This window comes from Ctenopharyngodon idella, chromosome 4 (genome assembly GCF_019924925.1).
Source record: "Ctenopharyngodon idella isolate HZGC_01 chromosome 4, HZGC01, whole genome shotgun sequence".
Lineage (NCBI taxonomy): Eukaryota > Metazoa > Chordata > Actinopteri > Cypriniformes > Xenocyprididae > Ctenopharyngodon > Ctenopharyngodon idella.
This window is the reverse complement of record NC_067223.1, coordinates 23,158,276-23,180,733: the sequence shown is the minus strand read 5'-3', so window position 1 is coordinate 23,180,733 and position 22,458 is coordinate 23,158,276. Positions and strand designations below refer to the sequence as shown.

At 37.9% G+C, this 22,458-nt stretch overlaps 2 protein-coding genes and 1 long non-coding RNA gene across 9 annotated transcripts in view; 2 read left to right on the top strand and 1 right to left on the bottom strand.

The window, feature by feature from the left end:
• LOC127511276 (uncharacterized) overlaps positions 1 to 22,458 on the top strand; it is a 249,197-nt gene that overhangs the window by 118,724 nt on the left and 108,015 nt on the right. Inside the window, exon 2 of the long non-coding RNA XR_007929956.1 lies at positions 14,675 to 14,769. This is a non-coding gene — a long non-coding RNA (uncharacterized LOC127511276). The remainder of the gene's footprint in view (positions 1 to 14,674; positions 14,770 to 22,458) is intronic.
• Positions 1 to 22,458, bottom strand: part of LOC127511199 (heavy metal-binding protein HIP-like) — a 219,057-nt gene that overhangs the window by 169,642 nt on the left and 26,957 nt on the right. Inside the window, exons 1-5 of one of the 6 annotated variants that reach the window (XR_007929877.1) lie at positions 15,061 to 15,160; positions 14,498 to 14,747; positions 14,273 to 14,323; positions 14,046 to 14,177; positions 13,531 to 13,840 (exon numbers count right to left, since the gene is read on the bottom strand). Coding sequence is in view for 1 of the 6 variants with exons in the window: in XM_051891947.1 (XP_051747907.1) it covers positions 13,809 to 13,840; positions 14,046 to 14,177 (164 nt within the window). In the remaining 5 variants the exon portion in view is untranslated. Of the gene's footprint in view, positions 1 to 13,530; positions 13,841 to 14,045; positions 14,178 to 14,272; positions 14,324 to 14,497; positions 14,748 to 15,060; positions 15,161 to 22,458 lie in introns of those variants that run through there. The other 5 variants (XR_007929873.1, XR_007929875.1, XM_051891947.1 and 2 more) reach the window with 5 other exon arrangements.
• Positions 5,043 to 12,390, top strand: LOC127511080 (eosinophil peroxidase-like). Of its 2 annotated transcripts, none has more exons than XM_051891510.1 (14): positions 5,043 to 5,100; positions 7,079 to 7,172; positions 7,264 to 7,439; positions 7,534 to 7,666; positions 7,753 to 7,882; positions 7,980 to 8,186; positions 8,447 to 8,804; positions 8,949 to 9,109; positions 9,198 to 9,456; positions 9,549 to 9,719; positions 9,859 to 10,096; positions 10,357 to 10,553; positions 11,145 to 11,180; positions 11,402 to 12,390. In XM_051891510.1, exons 1-14 carry the CDS (start codon positions 5,043 to 5,045, stop codon positions 11,563 to 11,565), a joined length of 2,382 nt encoding a protein of 793 aa, XP_051747470.1. In that variant the 3' UTR covers positions 11,566 to 12,390. The 2 variants fall into 2 exon arrangements, with proteins under 2 accessions (XP_051747470.1, XP_051747471.1); XM_051891511.1 differs by having other exon boundaries at positions 10,357 to 10,573; positions 11,402 to 11,509.

The window sequence follows — 22,458 nt, the reverse complement described above, 5'->3', positions numbered from 1 at the left end:
CACCAAATGAATTTTCACAGGTTTTGTTACCCCAAGGTGGACTGGACGGGGTGATGTGTAAATATATGTTGTCTCTAACAAAAGCATTTCAAGGTTTTCATTCACAGGTCAAAGCCGTGCTGTTAACATTGAGGAAATTCATCCTACTAATCCGAGTGCTAATGTATTGTTAGCTGATTAGTGAAAAAAAATTTGACCACACCTTTATCCACCTGACAGCTGCGGTAAGTCCTCAACCCAGGGGATGTTCGGGGTCGGGTTCTTTTAGGTGAAGGCTTCCAGTCAATATTCTATGCAGTTAGCTGGGGTTAGAGAGGTACACGTAGCTTCATTTATATTTGATGCTTTTTAGATCTCATTCGTTCTGTATCCATTTTGTATCTTTTAAATTTTGTAATGAGTCTATCAAGACTTAAGTGGGGGATTGGTGGATCCAAAATGGTCAATATTCATATTTCATGTTAATCATTTATGGCTTATGATTTATCAATATTTTGATTTAATATATTCATGTACTCCTACTCCATATATTAATCTTCATCATATTCTCGAGTATTTACTTTCTATTGTACCCTTTATGGTTATTATTCTTTTATATTTAAGAGTATGTGTGCTTATTATATTTAATTGTTCTTCAAGTGTTCCAGTGTGACAGGTCACGTTGACACGTTTGTGGTTAGATATTGGACGCCCTCCAAGTACTGCAGAAGCGATGGTGTTTTCGTAATTAGTTGCTCATTTGAACTCGATGTACCTTTTGTATCAAAATATGTCCGTTTCTATTTCTGCTGACATGTGATAATGTAAGATCTGCAAAATTCCCTTAAGGGGGTCAAAACATCCCCTATATCTATTTTCATCTATTTTTTTTGACATCGGACCAGTCTGTGACATAATGGATAAATCCATTTGACCTTTTCTTATTAGACCAAAACATAAGTTTGAGTGGGATGAAAATTTCCCTATGCTTATGGTATAAAATGGACTGAGTCGTTGATAGTTTAGCCTTTCCCTTGCTCTTCTGCTTCTTCTCTTCTATCTCTCATTTCATTCTGCAAATGTCTTAATTTTGTTCCTTCTTTCTGTATATTAGATACAATACTCTGGATTTTACAATACTCTAGATTTTGTTATTAACTATTAATTAATTAATTTGTGTGTCTCTATAATTTCTAATTAATAAATTTGTTATTCCTTATTCAGATTTAATCTCTGACATAATCATTGCTGGACTGCCTGGATCTCATTTTCTCAAGTTTTTGCATCAGTTGATAATGATTTAATTTGATTGGTAACAGCCCTATACTGTGCTGTTATTCTAATTGAATTTAATTGACTACTCTGAAGTATATCCAATTTTCATTTCTATAGTATTGTCCCTTAAGAACATACAATAAAATGGTTGCTGAAATGTGAGGGGTGTACTGACTTTTGTGAGATACTGTATGTGTATATACATTATATATATATATATATATATATATATATATGTTATGTAGCTTATAAAATGACATACTGTAGTATATGTAGAATGTACTGTAGAATGTTAGAATTTGACGTAAAAGGTTTTAGAGAATTAGAATTGTTGCTCTCCACAAAGATGACCCAGACTATAAGATTACACCCTGAAACTGAGTTACAGCACAGTGGCCAGGGTCATACAGAGGTTTTCCAAGACGGGTTCCACTCGGAACAGGCCAAAGAAGTTGAATCAAAGTAGTTGAGACCTTGTGCTGTGCGTCAGGTGCAGAAGCTGGCTTCAAAAAATAGATGCATGAGTGCTGCCAGCATGTTAAGGAGGATCCCAGCAACAACCTGTGCACCTCTGGTGAATTCCATGCCCAGGAGGATTAAGGCAGTGCTAGGTAACAATGGTGCTCACACTTTGGACACAGGTTTGACATGTTCACTTAGGGTGTACTCACTTTTGTTGCCAGTCATTTAGACAATAATGGCTGTATGTCGAGTTAATTTTAGAGGACAGTAAATCTATACTGCTATACAAGCAGCACATTGACTACTCGAAAGTATATCTAATTTTCATTTCTATAGTATTGTTCCTTGAGAACATATAATAAAATGGTTGCTGAAATGTGAGGGGTGTACTCTTTGTGAGATACTGATATATATATATATATATATGTATATGTTATATAGCTTATAAAATGGCATACTGTAGTATATATTCAGTGCAAGAAACTATAAAAGGGATAGTTCACCACAAATTGAAAATTGTCATCATTTACTCGCACTCATGTTGTTCCAAACCTGTATACCTTTTTTCTTCTGTTAAACACAAAATATGATATTTTGAAGAACATTGGGAACCAAACAACATAGGAACCTATTGGCCTCCATTGTACACACAAAAAACAATGAGACATTTCTCAAAATATCTTTTTTTTTATTTTCCACAGAAAAAGGAAAATCATACAGTTTTAGGATGACACAAGGGTGAATAAATGATGTTTCAACTATCCCTTTAAAAATTTTGTGTTAGTATTAAGCAGCCAAGTACAGAAATCTGTATTGTTTTTGCATTCCTGTCATGGAAGACTCGCCTCAAAAAACAAACAAAACCAAAACGACACATGGTAATTGTGAAAAGGAAGAAGGAAATAAATCAGCTGCCTCACCTGAGACTCGCCCATTGATGCTTAACAGAGTGAGTAAGAGGGACAGTATTAAAGCAAAAAACCGCCAAATATATTCCTGTAAACATGAAATACTTTTCAGGAAACTCCGATAAGATTTTAAAGTTCACCATGAACATACCATAGATGTTTTGGATGACCACATCTTTTAGCAGTGCTGACAGGACCATTTCAGTCAGTCAGTTTCAAGTCTGTTGAGTCTCTATTTGTGTAACAATGTGATTCAACAGTATGACATTATTAGTAATCAAATTTGCATCAGTTTAATATGATCCTCAAGCTTTAATAATCTTTTATATACTTTCTTTGAGCACATATTGAGAACACTGTACCTTATCTGTGACACTTCATAAACTAAAAAGTCAATAGAGTGTAATTAGAGTGTAACATATATTTGTTTTATCTGCCTGCACTATTAAAATTAAACCTCACCTCAGGTAAATGAAAGAAGCATCTCATCTTTTGCACAACTTGAACAATGTCAAAAGTTGTTTAAATGATAAACTGTAAGTTGACTAATATACCATGACAATAAAAAAAAAATGTGTTCTTGCACTTGAATGTTTCATTTAAAAATTGACTTTGTTTGCCTTCACTTAGTCAACAAAGAAAGCTCCTCTAAATGCTTTAAACATCTTTATAAGAAATTTTCTGTGTAATAAAAAATAAAAAAGAATCAGTTGTTTTTCAAATCTGTAGGCGTTTACTTTTAGTAGTTAAATGCAATAAAATGACATGAAATTAAACTTGATATGACCTCAATCATGAAAGCGTTTTATGGAAGTAGGATTTTTGAAAAATAGGAAAAATGAAAAACAGACAGACATTTATTTACGATCAGGCTTTTAAATCCAAAGGCTTACACATTTAGAAAAATATTGATAAAATATCATATGTTTACGTCACATTTCTGAACATTTCTATTAATTTTCCTCGAAATTATGCGATGGTTGCGATCTGATGAGGTTTGAGTGATCTCTCCGTCTCTCGCTATACTTTTATCCTTTCAGCCAGAGCGTGTGACAGAAGATATTTTGAAGAACATTGGGAACCAAACAACGTAGGAGGCTTCTGACCTCCATTGTATAGACAAAAAACAGTGAGACATTTCTCAAAATATCTTCTTTTATTTTCCACAAAAAAAAGGAAATGCATACAGTTTTGGGACAACACGAGGGTGAATAAATAATACAGAATTTAAATTTTTTGGTGAACTATCCTTTTAAATCTGCTCTGATGAATAGACCCGTTTAGTTCTGCTCTGACGGACAACAAAGTTGAGTAGAGTTATCCCTGGATGGAGCTCTGACAGAGTTAGCCCAGGAAGATTTGTCTGTAAGGGTACTGTTGACAAATATAAATATTTTTTACAGTTATCCTCCAGTGTGAGGAAGATCCATTTAGATCCACTGATGGAAAGCTGAGTTAGCCCTGTTGGCTACAAATATTCTGACGGAAACTCCCCGACTCTTCCATCCAGATAGGGGTATTTACTTTTGCTGAGTCTGTTTTTACTATTATTTTTATTTCTTATGCATTCCATTTTTGTATTTATGTATTTGTTTCCTCTTTATGTAAAGTACCTTGAATTACCATTGTGTATGAAATAAAATTGCCTTGCCTAAATATTTTGTGTCACCTTGAAGCTACATACCGAAATCTAAAGATGTGTTTACATTCCTGTATGCGTAGTAACTAGGTGTCACACTCACCTCAAAATGTTTTTATATTAAATGGTAAATGTGAAAAGGAAGAAGGAAGTAAACCTGTTTACCCACCTCAGACTCCCTCAGAGATGCTTAACAGAGTGAAGATGAAGGATGGTATAAAAGCACGTCCACACATCCACTCAGTACAACACTTTCTGAGCCTGAGACCTGTCACCAGGTGAGAAATGCAACACATCTAAAATGACTTTAATATAAATTTAATTGCACTTTTTATGCAGTTGTTTTGAAACTCTGTTATGCTAAGAATGTATTTAGAATAATTATTTGTTACATTTAATAGACACTTCTTGCTCTAGAATGTTTTTTTTTTTAATTGTCAAATTTTTCAGATTCTTTCACAATAAAATCTGTATTAATTTTTAGATTTTAATTCTCTTAAAATCTAAAATATGCACAGTATTGAAACAAATTTATTTTGTTTAAAAACTGCCAAGTTAGATTAAAATGCTATTTTATACTGCAAATGTACACATTTTAATCTAACTTAGCAGCTTTTAAAAAGTTAAATTGTTTCTTTTTTTTAAATCTTTTTTTTTTTTTTTTTTTTCAATTAAATGAAGAGGAATTTATCTTTCAAAATTGATGAAATGCATAAAACAAAAAGTGCAATTTTCATAAACATAATGTCTTTCATATGATCACACTTTGTGTTGCAGAGATGAAACTTCCAACCTTTCTTTTTGTGGTGGGGTGCTGTTGCGCCCTTTCAATTGGTGGTAAGTTTATCAATTAAATCATACGCACAAAATGGGCATAGAAATATGCATACACAATTTTCCACGCACATGTCAGGATTTATAAAAAATAAACTTGCCGTAAATATGCGTGCACCATACGCAAACTGTAGATCATGCGTAAGAACTATTTTTCCTGGAGTGAGAAAAGTAATAAAGTAAACAGAATGATTTTAAACTCTGTTTTATTTGATATATTTAAATATGACACACTCGTTAATGGCGATAAGCATTGAAATCACGAAGTCATTACGCAAAAGTTCAACAAAAATTATATGAATTTAGATAGACCTATTTGTAGTGGATGTGTGACTTTTGATCACTTTTCCTGTGACACGCACTTTTAATAACAGCGAGGAGTGCTAGGCGGACCGTAATTCCTCTTTAAACTAAACTGCAGATCTCATGTTATGAGAAAATATGATGCACACTTAACTTCGAAATTATGGCAGACACTGCTGGATTCAGTGTTTTAAATGATTCGAACGGTCCATTATCTGGTTTGAATAGGTCCAATGATCATATATTACTGTACAACCACAGCTGCACAGTGTTGTCATGTGTGAAGGTATCTTCTCAACATTATGAAATGTATTTGAAGGATACAACTTGAAGAAAACGTTTCCTTTTTAAAATAGGCTACTTTGTCAATGACACACCGAGTCAGACTACACTGCAATAAATAAGTAGGCTGATCTGTTTACACTAAAAATAGCCTATAAACATCCTAAAAGTTTAATTGTTTAAAACACTATATGGCCAGTGGGAAAGACTGAGATCAACTCTATTCTAAAAACTTTATCTAAGAAGCATAGGTGGAGGGTGAACCAATTCTAGGGTAAGGCTAGATGCGAGTCCTCCTTAAAAACTTACCTAATGCAGCAAAACATACGTTTTCTTCAAATTCTGAATGGATTATAGACTAGAAAGCATGCATAAAAGCGCTCCTTTTATAATCAATCACTCATCTTAATTCATCTGAAGTTCTGCTAATTGATTAAGCTGACTGTACAATGAATATCTAATTTAGCCTACATAATGTCTACAATTTTTGTTACAAGTTAAATTATAATGTCTGATTGGCCATTGCTTTCAAGAAATCATATGTTTGTGATTGGCTACAGTGCTTAATGCTGCAAAATACGTTGTAATTAAAAAAAAAACTATATCAGTTTCGACGCTCTCAAGAGCACAATCATTAAATCGGTTTATGTTTATTAGTTTATGATGAGAAAGTATTTGCGCGAGTGCATAATTCAGTCAGAATACAGAGTTTATTGCACTGAACAAAACTACAGCGTTTCAGCGATTACTAATCTTAACGTTTCTGATTTGCCATTGCGTTTATAAGCTTAGCAAAATCGTGTGTGATTGGTTATAGTGCGCAACGCTGTAAAACGTGTAAAAAGCATGATGCAACATGAGCAGATCTAAATTTAATGCCGCAATTATTACTTTTCTTTTAATGTTCATTTATGGATATTTTAATAATATTGTAAAACATGAGGATATTGGATGAATTTTATGTAATGCGTATGGCACAAATGACATTTATAGTCGGCGGTGTTAAAGAAGGAATATGCATGGAAATGATATGCAGATGAGGTTATGCATAGTAAAACTAGGCGTTGTAAGCTCCATATATGGTGATCTTCCCCTGACTGGGTTTTAAAAAGTTTTTTTTTTTTTTTTTTGCGCAGGTTCTGGCGTACTAATGGTTTTATAAATCTGAAAACTTTTCTGCATATACAAAATCTAGCTTTTATGCATATGTACTGTACACTTTTGGGATGAAATCTATGTAAAGTTTTATAAATGAGGCCCCTGATATGCTCATGGCGAATTTCTTTTTCATTCTTCGCTTAGGGGAAAAAAGAAGTTTGAAATACATTTCATTAAAATTAGTCATTATTAGCCTATCTAGGGCAATCTCATGATTTAATACCATTTTCTTTTTTAGCAGAAGAAGAGAGTTCCAGTGGAGATTTCATTCTAGATTCAATTGAAGAAGCAAAGAAAATAGTAGATGCTGCTTACAAGTATTCTCGTGATGAGTGAGTAAAGTTTGTAAGAATGTTGCTCAGTATTTCTGTGCCATCATCAGTCACTGATCTATTTATTTTTTATAAACCTCCTCCCTTCCAGGAGTTTAGCAAGGGTGCGCAGAGATGTCATCAAGCCTTCTGACAAGCTACGTCTGCTGAAACAGCCAGCTCGAAAGACACGAGAGGCTGTGAGAGCCGCAGACTACATGGCGCAAACGCTCAGACTGATCAGTGAGAAAGCCCATCATGTACACAAGAGGTCCATCAATGCTACAAGTATGAGGACATGTTGCAAAACTTACAAAGCTCAGATAAGATCCATCACTGACTGATGTTCCATGCTAAAAACTGTCATTGTGTTTTCCCCTAGATCTGCTCACTCTGGATGAGCTTAACACGATTAAACGTCTGACAGGCTGTGCGGCTCAAACCCGGCCCCCTTCTTGTAGGACCACACCCCTCATAAACAAGTACCGAACTGCCACAAATATCTGCAACAACAGGTCCGTCTTGCCCTCCTTATTCACAGTAGTCTTTTTTTAAAGACTCAGTTTTCACCTAGCTAAACAACTAAATTTATAATTCCCAGGAGGAACCCACTTCTTGGTGCATCCAACACCCCATTTGCCCGCTGGTTGCCTGCTGTCTATGAGGATGACATCTCCCAGCCCAAAGGGTGGGATCCCAACAGATTGTACAATGGTGCAGCGCTGCCCTTGGTATGATGGAGATGATTATGAATAGTTTACTGAAGTCTACAAGCAGGCCACCAAATAATTAACAATGTCTGAATTCTGTCTTCATCATTGATTCCAGGTCAGACTGGTTTCCAATCGTATTCTAAGCACTGCAGATGCTGACATAGAGAGTGATCGTGACTTTACCTTCATGCTTACCATCTTTGGGCAATGGGTTGACCACGATCTGACTTTTACGCCCACCTCACCAAGCATTAGGTCCTTCAGCAGTGGCCTCAACTGTGATGAGAGCTGTGAGCGCTCTGAACCCTGCTTCCCTATTCCGGTTAGTCAAAGATTGTCATTTTGTCAAAGATTGTCCCAATCTTCCCTGCAAACATTTGGACATCATGGTCGAAAAATTGTTCCAAAATAAAATATGAACGGACGTTTTTAGGAAATGTACTCTGTTACATATTTTTACCGATTTATGCCATCGTACCACAACTATTTTTGGCCAGGGACACGATGTTGCAGTTGGACTGTTTGCTGGGTTGTTATTGTATAATAAGTATCTTCCATGCTATATTTAATGTCAAAAAACAGGCCCCTCCAGGAGATCAACGCCTGCGTCCTGACACCTGTCTCCCTTTCTTCCGTTCATCACCTGCCTGTGGTTCTGGAAACACTGCCTATCTCTTTGGTGGAGTCCCCAAAGTTCGGGAACAGATCAATGCTCTAACAGCTTACCTAGATGCTGGACAGGTTTACGGGGCAGAGGATGGGCTAGCACTGGAACTACGAGACCTGACCAATGATGGTGGTCTTCTACGTGTCAACAATCAGTTCCTGGACAATGGACGAGAGCACCTGCCCTTTACCAGTGTAAAAAGCAACATGTGTGCCACGCGTGGGAAAACCCTCAATGACACCACCTTAACAGAGGTGCCTTGCTTCATTGCAGGTCAGTAACTTTTTCATTCTTAGAAAATCTTATGCTTTCATATGCAATTATTAGACATTTTCCTAGTAGTCATTGGTAAATGCAACATCTAAAATGTGTGGTATACTCCTAATATTAATGGTAATGTACTCTTGATGTGTGTAGGGGATGTTCGTGTTGTTGAGAACATTGCTCTTACCTCATTACACGCACTTTTCTTGAGAGAGCACAATAGACTGGCTCGTGCCCTCCATGTACTCAATCCAACATGGAGTAGTGAAACCCTCTATCAAGAGGCAAGAAAAATTGTGGGTGCCTACAACCAGGTAAAGACACTCAATAAAAAATGCATTAACACAAGCAATTACATGTTGGGTACAACATATATTCATTTATTCTCATATTCTCTTTTAGATCTTGGTGATTAAGGAATACTTGCCATTAATTGTGGGCCCTGATGCTTACAATAAACACCTTGGACAATATTCAGGTTACAATGAAAATGTGGACCCTACCATTGCAAACGTCTTTGCCACTGCAGCTTTCCGTTTTGCCCACCTAGCCATCCAACCCATCATATTTCGTCTTGATGAAAATTACCAGACCCATACTCAATTTCCAAACGTGCCCCTATTTGAGACCTTCTTCTCACCATGGAGGGTGATCTTCGAAGGTGAGTTTGTCAGGCTTGTTGCAGCATACCTACTGAGTCGTAAATCTGTCTTCTTTCAATCTTAGTTTATTTCTGCTTTGCTTTTTGCTTAGGGGGCATCGATCCTCTGCTCCGTGGATTGATTGGTCGGCCGGCAAAATTGAATACGCAGGACCACATGATGGTAAATGCTCTCAGAGAGAAACTATTTGCCTTTACAGCCCACATTGCTTTGGACTTGGCATCCCTCAACATGCAAAGAAGTCGTGACCATGCAATACCAGGTACATATTTCTGGATATCTGAAATCTTGTAACTCTTTAAACCAAACCATGTAAGGCCAACTCAGCTTCATACTACATTACCACTCCATGTGTTTTTAAGAGAAGACTTACCGCATATCCTTATGTTGTTCCTCATAAGGCTATAATGCATGGCGTCGGTTCTGTGGACTGTCCTCCCCTCAAAATGAGCAAGAATTGGCTGTGGTGATGAACAACACTGAATTGGCTCACAGGCTGATTGAGCTTTATGGCACCCCTGAAAACATTGACATTTGGTTGGGAGGCGTCGCTGAGCCTTTTGTTCCTGGTGGTCGTGTTGGTGCTCTTTTTGCCTGCCTTATCTCTACACAGTTCCAGCACATTCGTGAGGGAGACAGGTAAAGATTTTTGTGTATTTAGTAAAGGGATATCCAGTCCCTTTCCTGGAGTGCCACTATCCTCCTCCAACCCTAATTAAACACGCCTGAACCTGCTAATCAAGGTCTTCAGGAAACGTCCAGGTACATGCAATGGGGCAGGTTGGAACCTAACTCTGCAGGATATTGGCCCTCCATGAGCAGGATTGGATACCCCTGATTTAGTTTCTGAAACTAGTATATGTTTGAGGTGTTAATGCTATGTGGCATGGTGTGTTCAGGTTATGGTGGGAGAACAAAGGAGCGTTTACCACCCAGCAAAAAGCATCACTGGCCTCTGTGTCGCTCGCCCGCATCATCTGCGACAACACTGGAATCAGCAGAGTTCCCAATGACCCTTTCCGCTTCACCAGTTCTGCCAATTTCGTTAACTGTGGGGATATTCCAGCCTTAGACCTCAACCCTTGGACTGAAACTGGTACGGCACCGTAGTATACAGTAAGAGCTCTTAAATTGCTATGTGCTATGTGGTCATACATAAATCTTCTTCCTCTGACTGGAAAATTCTAAGCTTCTTTCTAACTTTATTTGTGCTTGTAGAGTACCTAATTTATGGTAGTATAGGCACATATCAGGTATTGAAGACATTTTACAATTTGTTCGCATGGTCACCATCATTTGGTTCACCTGTAATTTGGTATTTGGCCTTCCAGGTTATGGTGACATCAACATTTTAGACATTGGAAATGAGGTTAGACAAGTGTTTTCTCCTAATTGCAAGCAAAAAGATGAGTAATGTTGTTGTGCACATGATCTATTATTTACCTTAAAATGACAATTAGTTCACTGTAAAACCATTGAATGTCACAACTGTTAAGCAGTGTTTTATGACTGCACATGAGCTGCACCAAACCTTTGTAAACTGTTTAGTCCTTCTTTCTGCCTTTCACTTGCTTCAAAGGGTTTTGCTTGGGTTTGGGGCCTCTTTTACATTTAAAACTTTTTTTCCTTTGATGTGAATAGTTCGGCTTAAAGTACAAACATATAACATATTTGCATTACTCCTCAGATACAGAGTCCTTCCAAGGACCTCGAGGGGAACCTGGTAAGCCAGTCATACATCAAACAATCCCTCTAAATATTCCTTCAACACAAAGCCGCCAACATTTTTTTTAAAGCCAGAGACCAGAACTAACTAACAGAGCCAAGATTACAACTAATGCAAAAAAAAAAATTCATATGTTATCAATATATATATATATATATATATATATATATATATATATATATATTTTCTTTAATAATTAATTTTTCCATGTCCCCAAGGTGTAGCAGGCCCGCCTGGACCCCCAGGACCTCCAGGACCACCAGGACCTGCTTCTGTTGGCACCACCCTTCCTGTCTCTGCTAAAGTGATTGTGTTCAGTTGGGTCCTTTGTTTTTTTATTCAGAGCATCACATCAGTGGAATTCTATACCACAATCAATTAGAGAATGCATTTCATTTGACTCATTTAAGTTTAATTTTAGGAAATCTTTTCTTTATAATCAACAATGTGAACATTGATGTTGCTCCCTTTATTAGGGACCGTTAGTCCGATTTTCACCAAATTCGAGTCAGATCACCTTCACCATGCCGGCAAAAAAATATGGATTTCATGTTGATAGACAAAACTGTTTTTGTATAGCGCAGCAACATATTTTAGGCATGATGCCAATTTGCCTAAAATCATCTTAAAATGTTGTTACTTGCTTGTTGCAGCTGGTCTGATGCTCCCAGCCATGTTGGCATGGCTTATCATGCACTTTGTGCTTGGCCACGATAACTGCTGCTTGCAGCAATATTTATTATTATTTAACCCATAACAACACTTTGTCTTCTTACTGCTCTTCTGTCTTTTGGAACATGGAACTCTCTCGAAAACCTTTACTACATTTTTACTATTACAGCTGTCAAGATTAACTAATTGTAAAAAGTGTTTATAGAATTATATTTAGATCTCCCGTCGCATCAAAGTGTGCAGCGATGAGTATTGTAGCCGAAGACAAACATGAATGCAGTGATCTTGTCATTGCCACTCGATTTCTGTTCTGTTTTGTCTTTTTTATATTTATATATATATATTGTCTTTTTGTATAACACGTTATCTAACTGTATTTTACAGAGTTGTTTAGAATTTCTAGTTGTATTATTATTGTTCTTTTTAGTAAAGGGACTACCAATGAAAACTAGCCTTCGTGTACATTTACTTTCATGAATGTTTACTAATGTACACTGTCCCTTTTTGAAATGAAAATAAATTATCAAATATCAAATATCAGGGTTGTTCTTTTGCCAGATACCTGGTGTATATGAATTCCAGTTCTCAGTCATAGGAACTCAGACTTTGGGCACTGTGACCTTTAAGTGGACCTATTATGCAAAATTCTCTTTTTTAAGGTGTTTGAACACAAATGTGTATTTACAGTGTGTGTTAACAACCAACCTATAATGGTCCACCATACTGGTACATAATGGTCATACATAATGGTCCAAATCCACCTACTCCTTTTTTATTATCCCCATAAATCATACACTCTATCCAAACAAGCGGTTCCAGTGGTTGAATTTAATTTATGAAGGAAATGTGCCGAAGAAAGTTGGTAAAGTGTTATATATTTGTGCAAATCATTTTACAACGGAATGCTTCACAAACGAGGGTCAGTTCAACTCTGGATTTGCACAAAAGATTAACATGACAGTACATGCTAGTTGAAGAGTTGAATCAACGTAACTCCACAACAACTAGATAAATTTATCCACTAACCATTTAAAAACATCAAGTTGCATTCTAAAAGTTGTAACTTTTTCCTGAGTCTCTCCATCAGTGTCCGACTATAGTTCAAACAAAGGCTGAACATGCTACTGACAATTTCTGACATTTTGGATGCAAGATATTCTCCAGTTTTGTTGTTGTTGAGTATCTGAAGCATGGATGAAACACAAGAATATGATTAAAGTTTGATGTGTTGCCATGGCAACAGTATTTAAGATATCAAGAATCTTTTCACAGGTCTACATCTGCCCTGTTTTGACATTACACTGATGAAGTTTGAATCAAATCAGGTAAAAATCACAGGGCGATTTCAAAGCATTTTTGAAAGTGACACGGTTCCTGCTGCCAGTTGGTGGCGCTACGGCTTTGACTCACAATAGTCACATCCATGTGATCGGCCTACTACAATCCTTTAAAAATTTGTTATTTAACATTCTAGGTTTACTACTTTAACAGATCACTTTTCAGTCACGTGATATTCATGGGTCCTGTCTGTCTTAGTGCTGAAACTCTTTACAAACTTACATGTATAGACAGATCAGAACTTTATTACAAATTTCAAACACACATTAGTCCTTATTAATACAGGTTCATATGTTAATGATTCTTCATGATTCTCATCTTAAATCATACGCTGAAGGTTCAGAATTATTGGAATCACATTCTGCAAAGCTCCTGTTATCTTAAGGGAAACAGTAGGAAACCAAGGTGGTTATTGTTATTATCATATATCCTTGTGCCAGACCAAAGTCTCACATAGACAACATCTCCAACCTCCAGGATTAACACAACTCCATTCGAGGAGTGTAATGCATTCCGAGGCTGATTATCATGTGCCATAACCACCTTCTCTCCATTCTTAAAAATGGCTGCAGTTGCTGCAGTTGGACCATGACCATATACAGAGATTCTGAACATTTACGCTCCTTTCAGTGGGGCTGTGAAAACACCTAAATCAAATAACAAGAGATATCAGAGAATCAGCTGTTTCCTGTATGATTTCTCAATTACCAAACACACTGTGATAGTTTTGAAAGATGGCAGATCATTTAATTCTCTTATACACATTACACAACTGCAGAGAGGTCTGAATGGAGCAGAAGGGTTTTCATTACTATAAACTGAGTTTTATGACTCCATTTCATTGATAATTACCTGTAATTGGGTTGTAGGCGTTCCCTATGTTTGTGAAGACGTTCCTGTAGGTTAGTGTGATTTCAGTGGTAAAAGGACCAATATATTCACTGCTCGATTGTGTCAGTGCAGCTGAAAAAGCTATTTCTCTGTCTGTTATTGAAAAACATAAGCAATATTGTGATATATTACTGTATTACACTGAGAATGAATACACTGAATTTAACATCATTCAAGCACACTTTCACCTCTATTTTCCTTTCTCAACTCCACTTGACTCAGAGTAAGATTTGAAATTTCTGTGAAGGAATAAAGATTCTGTTAAATGACATTTACACTGATTATTGTAATAGATAACACAATTTACACAGTATACACTCAACTTTACACTAACATTTACACTATTCAATGTATTGCATTGGTGTTTTACTTTGAGGATCATTGATAAAAGAGTGAATGTTTTGGTGAAATACCATCATTTTTCTTGTTCATCTCATCCCTCAGTTGCGTCTCTAAAGCTCTGATGTTTTCTTTCTGCTCTGTAACGGTGGCGGTCAGTTCTCTCAGTGATGCATAGATGTCAGGGATGCCCAGATTGCAGTATTGTTGGCTGTCAGTTGAAGCTTCAGCTCTCAAAGTGTCTGTTTGAGGTGGATTCTGTCTTCCGTCCTCAGAGCTGATCTGTTGACTGATCTCATTCTCATTGAGTCCTCCATCTACCTGCTGCTGGACGACAAACACAAAGGTTTCCAACAGCAGCAGTATAGGCCTTATGCACCAGAGAAATAAGCACGCCGCCATCTTTATAAAATTGTCTTTGAACTTCCGTTTTGCGGTAGTTCTGTACATTTCTATGGCATCGCTGTCAAAGAATAATTAGCTGGTTAAGTGGATTTACTTGTTGTAGAGTTAATGAAAGTTATCGTGAGCACTGTAATGTTTAAAGCAGATGTCTTAACAAATGTCAGTAGACCGGGAAGATTTTAAAATGAGCAGTTCATTCATAAATATGTAAGATCGCTGTGGAAATACAAACCGGAAGTCAAAAGACAACGAGCGCAGCGCTGAAAAGGGGCGGGGCTACATAAGGTCTATACATACTAAAGCCTTCATTCTTCACTGATGTTTGTTTCCAGCTCTTGCTCTGTCATCCCCACAGCCTCTCATGTTCCTTTTATAGTGTCCTGATTTATGGTCTTTTGTACTTGATTTATATTGCTTCAGATAAAAAAAGTAGTTCAAGTTAATTATTAATCATAATTAAAGAGATGTTCCAGACTCAGTAGATGTTTATCTCTATTCACAACATTTGTGACACTATGTTGATGTCCACAGAAAATAACTTTGACTCATCTCTTACTTTTTTTTTTTTTATATAGATCAGCAGAAACGGAGTGATAATCACAAAGACTGTTGGATCACAGGAACCGGTCAAGTGATGTTTACATGTGATGTTGAAGCCTTGTGTCTATACTAATGAAACCATTGTTTCTGAAGTTTAACTTGTCGAATCCACAAATTTCAACAACATCCTGTATCAACAGAAGTAGAACTGAATAAATGCATGGATTAATAAATACAAAAAAAGTAATTTGAGGGCAAAATCACTTTGATTATTTTCTTGCTGTTACTGTACAATTATATACAAAATATACTGAAGATATCAGACTATATGTGTAAAACTCACTATAATTATTCAACACAAAACTTAATAAAAGTTAGTAAATTATGTATAAAAACATTAAATGTAATTATTAACTTGATTTACAACTTTTCCTGTACAAGAATGACCTAGCTTTTGGGAAATTAGATTTATGCACTTCTGATAAAGTTTACAATAACTTGTTTTATGGTATCATAATGTGAGCTGTTGTTTTGTGGTGTGAACTTTGATCTTAAAACCTTTAAACTTATTATTTATTATTCTCAGGTTAGGTAAAGTAAGTTGAGTCTGGCATAAATTATAAGCATTTTAAATTACTTACAGTTTGGTCAGAAGACTTCTCTGTGGTGTTCTTATTCAAAGTCTTAAACAGAGAATTCTTTAAAAGTCAATATCTCCGTTTGCATTGAACTTTCAGCGCTGTAACTTTGCAGATACTGTTTATGCTCAAGCAGCAACATTACACACTAACTAAAGTTAAAAAAGTGAAATCGCAATGAACCACCCCCTTAAATATGTGCTTTTACATTTCGCTTTGTGTAAGATAAAATAATTTGGAGATCAAGTATTTCAGGAAGATCTTTCAGGTTAAGCGATCTAGCACAGAAAAGCAGGTATACCTGGGTACCAATGATTAGACAGACACATAAAGTGCAGTTCAATCATGGCACACAGTTTATTGTCCAGGGGTACATTATATAAGAAAAATATAAGAAGTGAAACTGACAGCTCATTAACTAAAGTACAAAAAAGGTAAGGGCTACATCCTTTTAGGATGTACAGAGAAAGGTCACATGATGTCTGAAGGAGACAGAGCACATGATGTTCTTAGAATCTCACACTTTGGAACCAAATCTTCATCCATCGTCTTGTCATTCAGAAAAGTGAGGCGAAAAGTGTGAAGTGAGGTGAAATCTGACTCCTGCTGACTCACGTTCGGCTCACGCTGAATTGAGCAGATGTGTTCAGTTTTTAACTGTAGTGTCTGTTCTCTAACTGAACTAAATGATTTTTATTACTATAAAAAAAATCAAAACGACGGTGGGGGCGGTGCCACGGTGACGGTGGGCAAGTAATATAACAGGTGTTGTTGCTGAACACCAGAAACACTGTCTATCGCAGCAAGCCTAATATGCAAGTTAAATTCTATCACACGAGTAGACTCCTGTTTCTCAGAGTATTGGCATGATTGCAAATGTAATACTTACTGATCTTATTGAAGTCTAATAAACAAGTTGATATTAAGTGATTTAATATTTTAGCCACAATACTGTCTGTTTTTGCTCTATTTCGTGACAATAGTTTCAAACAAAGCTTGTAACAGTCTTGACCTGTCACATTAGTTGCCCTTGTAAATGTAAATCCACTACCTGACACTAGGGGCAGTGTGGCGCTGATTGCTGTAGTATATCAGCAAGGTAGTGATAGAAGAAGTTAGATTGGTTTGGTGCTACAGCATGGTAGCTCTTAAGAGTCCTGACTGGGAATCTTTGGGATTTTTTGCTCGGTCAATGTAAGGTGTTGTTTTTGCTTTTGTGTTTTGTATAGTTATGTATGTATAGTTGTTTCTTTTTGTGTTTATTTACATATGGTCTAATGTCAATTCTGTTTGCTTATTTGTAGAAGGACTCTTTAGTCCTTATGAAAAATACCAAGATGGATTATTAACCAAAAAGGACATTTAACCTCAGGAAGTAGCGGTTTCCAACCTCCTTGTGATCTTGTGGGTTGAGGCACTAGCGGAAATGTATGATTGTACGCTATGATACTTGATGGATTATCACTGACTGGTTCAGTTCACATCACTCCAAGACTTTAATTCACTGGACTACAGCAGCAAGGACTTCATCATTGCGGACTATCCAGATAAGATAACATTTCACCAGTGAATAGTGTTTATTTATATATGATCTTTCCTTCCCATTGGGGAAATGGTCTGACTCCAGTTGTTACGTGCTTATGTGTGATTTCATAACCTGTCTTGATGATTGGATGTGTTCTTTATTTTTCTCTTTTTCGAATTACACATACTTTTGCATCTACTGTTTGCCTTACTGAGTATTTTGACTTGCATGGATCTTTGCCGGTGGTTCCCTCCCTCATATAAATCTTGTGGCAGTTGGTCTGGATTTAAAATACTAGACCAAGTGTTACATAGTGGCGCCCGAACAGGGACCTTCAGGCGTTTATAATCTTTGGTGGTCAGTGTATATTTTAGATACTTCAGTATGGCAAGTGAGGCTGCTCTGGGAGAGGATGGATTTGGTCCTGAACCAGATTTCTCATTGGAGACATTTACTACTCGAAGAGACCCATTTGGTGAGATGATTCATACATTCAGCAACTGGAGATTCTGAAGGAGAGGAGGAAATGATCTGCGATGATGTACAGGAAACATTTCCATCTCCACCACCGCTTGAGGTTGAAAGTGAGTATAATTCGGCTACACCCACAATAACGGCAATGTCAGTAGAGAGGCTATCAGAATGACTAACTACACTCGAAGGCTGCTGGGTAGAGCGCAAACAGAGGGTGAGTGAGTGTGTTTCTCAAGAGATGTTGGATGCCAAGTTTCAAGCCTTGAGGGATAAAATGAACTACCATTTTGATAGAGAGAGAGATAGAATGAAGGAACAACTGGAACTAGCAGTAAGGGACTTGGGACAATCCATGATAGACTCTTTGAAATGGAGGGATGCCCAAATTGACCAAAAATTAAAATCTATCAATGCTTGTATAACTCCACACAGACTGTTCCCAATTGCTCTACCCCATATTCAGCTTCTCAAAATCAAACTTATAGTGTACAGAACATTCCCTCAGTATGTCCAGAAAGTCATACTTCCTTGCATTACAATCCTCCAGTAAAACTTGTGTTTCCCAGCTTTTGTGAAATGCAGGAAGAGGATCCTGTAAACTTCATTGAGCGATGTGAAGAATACTTTGCAGTTCGACCTCTCAGTGATGCTGAAATTATGGCTGCGTTCACTGCTGTGCTCAAAGGCACTGCTAAAGACTGGTGGATGGTGGAACGGCAACATGTGAGGAGTTGGAAGCAGTTTCGAGAAGTCTTCTTACAGTCCTTCTTAAGTGAAGACTATGAAGAAGTAGCGATTAGAAGATTGCAAGAAAGGAAACAAAGGGGGAAGGAATGTATTCGGGACCTTGCTTACCAGTACTGAGCACTGTGTATGAAATGGAAAAGTGAGATGAGTGAGAGAGACATTGTCCAGGCTATATTAAGAAACTGTAACCCTCGGCTAGCTAGTCTGTTTAGAGGGACAGTAAAGGATGCTGGTGAACTGATAAGAATTGGCACACAAATTGGAAGGGATTTTGAAGAGTCTAAGAGATATTGGAGTCAAGTTAATACAGCTGATCAAAAAAAGAAAGTTCAGTCAACTCACTGTCTCCAAGTAGGACCTCCTCGTACCAATACCAGTATTGTACAACCTTTTCATAACTTGGCTCTAACTGGAGTCAAGACCGTCAACATCCCCATTATTCTCCAAGACCGGTACTGTTCAGCGATGATAGACACGGGTAGTACACTCTCTCTCATTCAAAAGTCAACCTGGGAACAGATCAGCAAGAACGAGCCATATCAGCCACGTGGTGGTCAAGCATTCCTTCTCGCCAATGGACAGCAGCAGACTGCAATTGGAAGAGTGACTTGGAAATGTGAGATCCAGGGATGTAAGATGGAGCTAACGTTATACATAATGAATGACACAGATTTGACCGTGCCAATCATCCTAGGGATGGATTTACTGATGGGTTCTGGATTGACTTTAGACTTCCAGAGATCAAAATACATCATACCTGCCAGTGAAGGAAGAACTGAAGAAGCCTTTCCTTTCTTGCCACATGGACCCCAAGCAACAGTAAATTTTTATATAGCCTTACCCATCCCTCTTACATCCAGTGAAACCCACCTATCCATTCAAAAACTGGTTCAACAAGCTAATACTAGTTTTCAGTTCAAAACCCAATTAGAGAAGTTAATGTTGCAATGGCCTGCAATATGCACACATGAAATAGGACATTCCAACCTGGTAAAACACCAAATTCTCACAACTGATGAAGTGCCTGTCAGGAAACGCCCATATAAAGTATCTGTAGACAAGCAGCAGTTCATCAAATTTGAAATCAATAATCTGCTGACTAAGAAGTTTGTCAGGCCATCAACTTCTCCGTGGGCAGCACCTGTTGTAGTAGTGCCAAAGAAGGATGGTAGTTCAAGACTGTGTGTGGACTATCGTGGTTTGAATGCTAAAACTTACCTCGATGCCTACCCTTTGCCACAAATCCAAGATATTCTTGAATCCTTGCATGGCGTCGCAATATTCAGTACACTTGACCTGAAAAGTGGATACTGGCAAGTGGAAATGGCGCCTGACAGCATCCAGAAAACTGTCTTCGTCACTTCATCTGGGCTATATGAATTTTGTCATCTTCCGTTTGGGCTCAAAAATGCCACTGCAACGTTCCAGAGACTAATGGAACATGCTCTAAGAGAACTCAAAGGCAAGTGCTGTTTCATCTACATTGATGACGTGGTAGTGTTCTCCAAGAATGAGGAAGATCATCTCTACCATTTACAGCAAGTTTTTCATTGTCTCCATAAAGCCGGTCTAACCCTCAACCTGAGCAAGTGTAACTTTATGCAGCAGACTCTTACCTTCTTAGGTCACATTCTGTCAAGCAGTGGGATAAAAACAGATCCAGCAAAAGTGGAGGCAGTCACTTTCTTTCCAACCCCTCAGTCACTCAAGGATGTGCAGCGCTTTCTGGGGCTTGCCGGTTGGTATCACCGCTGTATTGCACATTTCTCTGAGAAAGCTGCCCCACTCCATGCACTGAAACAAAAAAACTCTACTTGGTTATGATCAGAACAATGCCAACATGCATTCAACACTATAAAACAGGATTTAAGCACCAGTTAACCAAGCACCAGTGTTGAAACCCCCTGATTTCAGCAAACCTTTCACAGTACAAACGGATGCTAGTGAAGTTGGGTTAGGTGCGGTACTCACTCAGGAAATGGCAGGTGAAGAAAAGGTCATTGCCTATGCTTCACATTTACTACGAGGAGCAGAGAAAGCCTACTCTGTTTCTGAAAAGGAGTGTTTGGCTGTAATTTGGGCTGTGGAAAAGTGGAGGCCATATTTGGAGGGGCGTTCATTTACAGTTATTACAGACCATGCAGCACTGACATGGGTGTTCCAACACCCAAAGCCAATATCACGTTTCACCAGTTGGACATTAAGGTTACAAGGGTTTCAATTTACAATAAAATATTGTAAAGGTCAATGCAATGTGGTGCCTGACATCTTGTCCAGAGTACATAACCATACTCAGGAAATGATTGCAGTAATAAAAACCACAGATGTGTTACCAAACAACATGGAAGTGGATCTAGCACAAATTGCCACGGATCAACAAAGAGACCCAGAGTTACAAGAACTGATTCAAGAGGCACAGTGCAAGGATGTTGCTGATCCTACCCGTGTCCATTACGTGATGCAGAATGGTTTTCTCTTTCGTAGTCTACCAAAAGGACAACAAGGACAAAAACTCCAACTGATGATTCCATCCAGTCAAAGTGAAGCTCTGTTACATTACGCACATGACAGTCTCCTTAGTGGACACCTAGGGAGATTGAAAACTCTTCTAAAATTACTCGACATAGCATATTGGCCAAATGTGAGAAATGATGTGTGGAAGTATTGCAAGGAATGTACCATCTGTCAAAAATACAAACCTGCAATAACCAAGTTGTCTGGTCATCTCCAATCAACGCCGGTCATCGAACCTGGACATATGTTCGGAGTGGACTTAATGGGACCTTTCCCTTAGAGCAGTAAACAAAATGAATACCTCCTTGTGGTTGTTAACTATTGCTCTAAATGGGTAGAAATGTTTCCGTTGCGGAAAGCCATGACACCGCAAATAGTTCGGATTCTTCTAGAGGAGATTTTCACCAGATGGGGTACGCCTGCGTATTTGGTGTCGGATAGAGGGGTACAATTTACCTCTCAACTACTCAATGCAGTCTGCAAGCAATGGGGGGTTATCCAGAAATTGACAACTGCTTATCACCCCCAAACCAACCTTACAGAAAGGGTTAACCGCAACCTTAAAACAATGATTGCTTCTTATGTCGGTGACCAACATCGACTACGGGACAAGTGGCTTGCAGAGTTTCGTTTTGCCCTCAACGCAGCATGGCACGAGAGCACTGGGTTTACACCTGCAGAGGCTGCATTGGGGCGAAAATTGAAGGGACCCATAGAAAGAGCCATCCACAAACCGCCTAATCCGGACAACCCTACTTACTTTATCGACAGACAACAACAACTCAGCAACTTGGTGAAGGCGAATGTTGAAAGAGCCCAAGATAAACAGAGGAGATACTACAATCAACGGCATAAATCAGTTCAGTTTCAGGTGGGAGATGTGGTTTGGGTCCGAACCCATCCTCTTTCCAGAGCTAACGAAGGGTATATGGCTAAGTTGGCAGCAAAATGGAAAGGCCCTGCGAAGGTAGTAAAAGTACTTGGGCCTGTTAATTGTTTTTTAAGGTACATGGATGATCCTAATGTTGTGGAAACTGTACATGTTCAAAATCTGAAGCCATGTTATGGTTTTAGTCAACCTTCTTCTGAGGGGGAGGGTATGTAACAGTCTTGACCTGTCACATTAGTTGCCTTTGTAAATGTAAATCCACTACCTGACACTAGGGGCAGTGTGGCGCTGATTGCTGTAGTA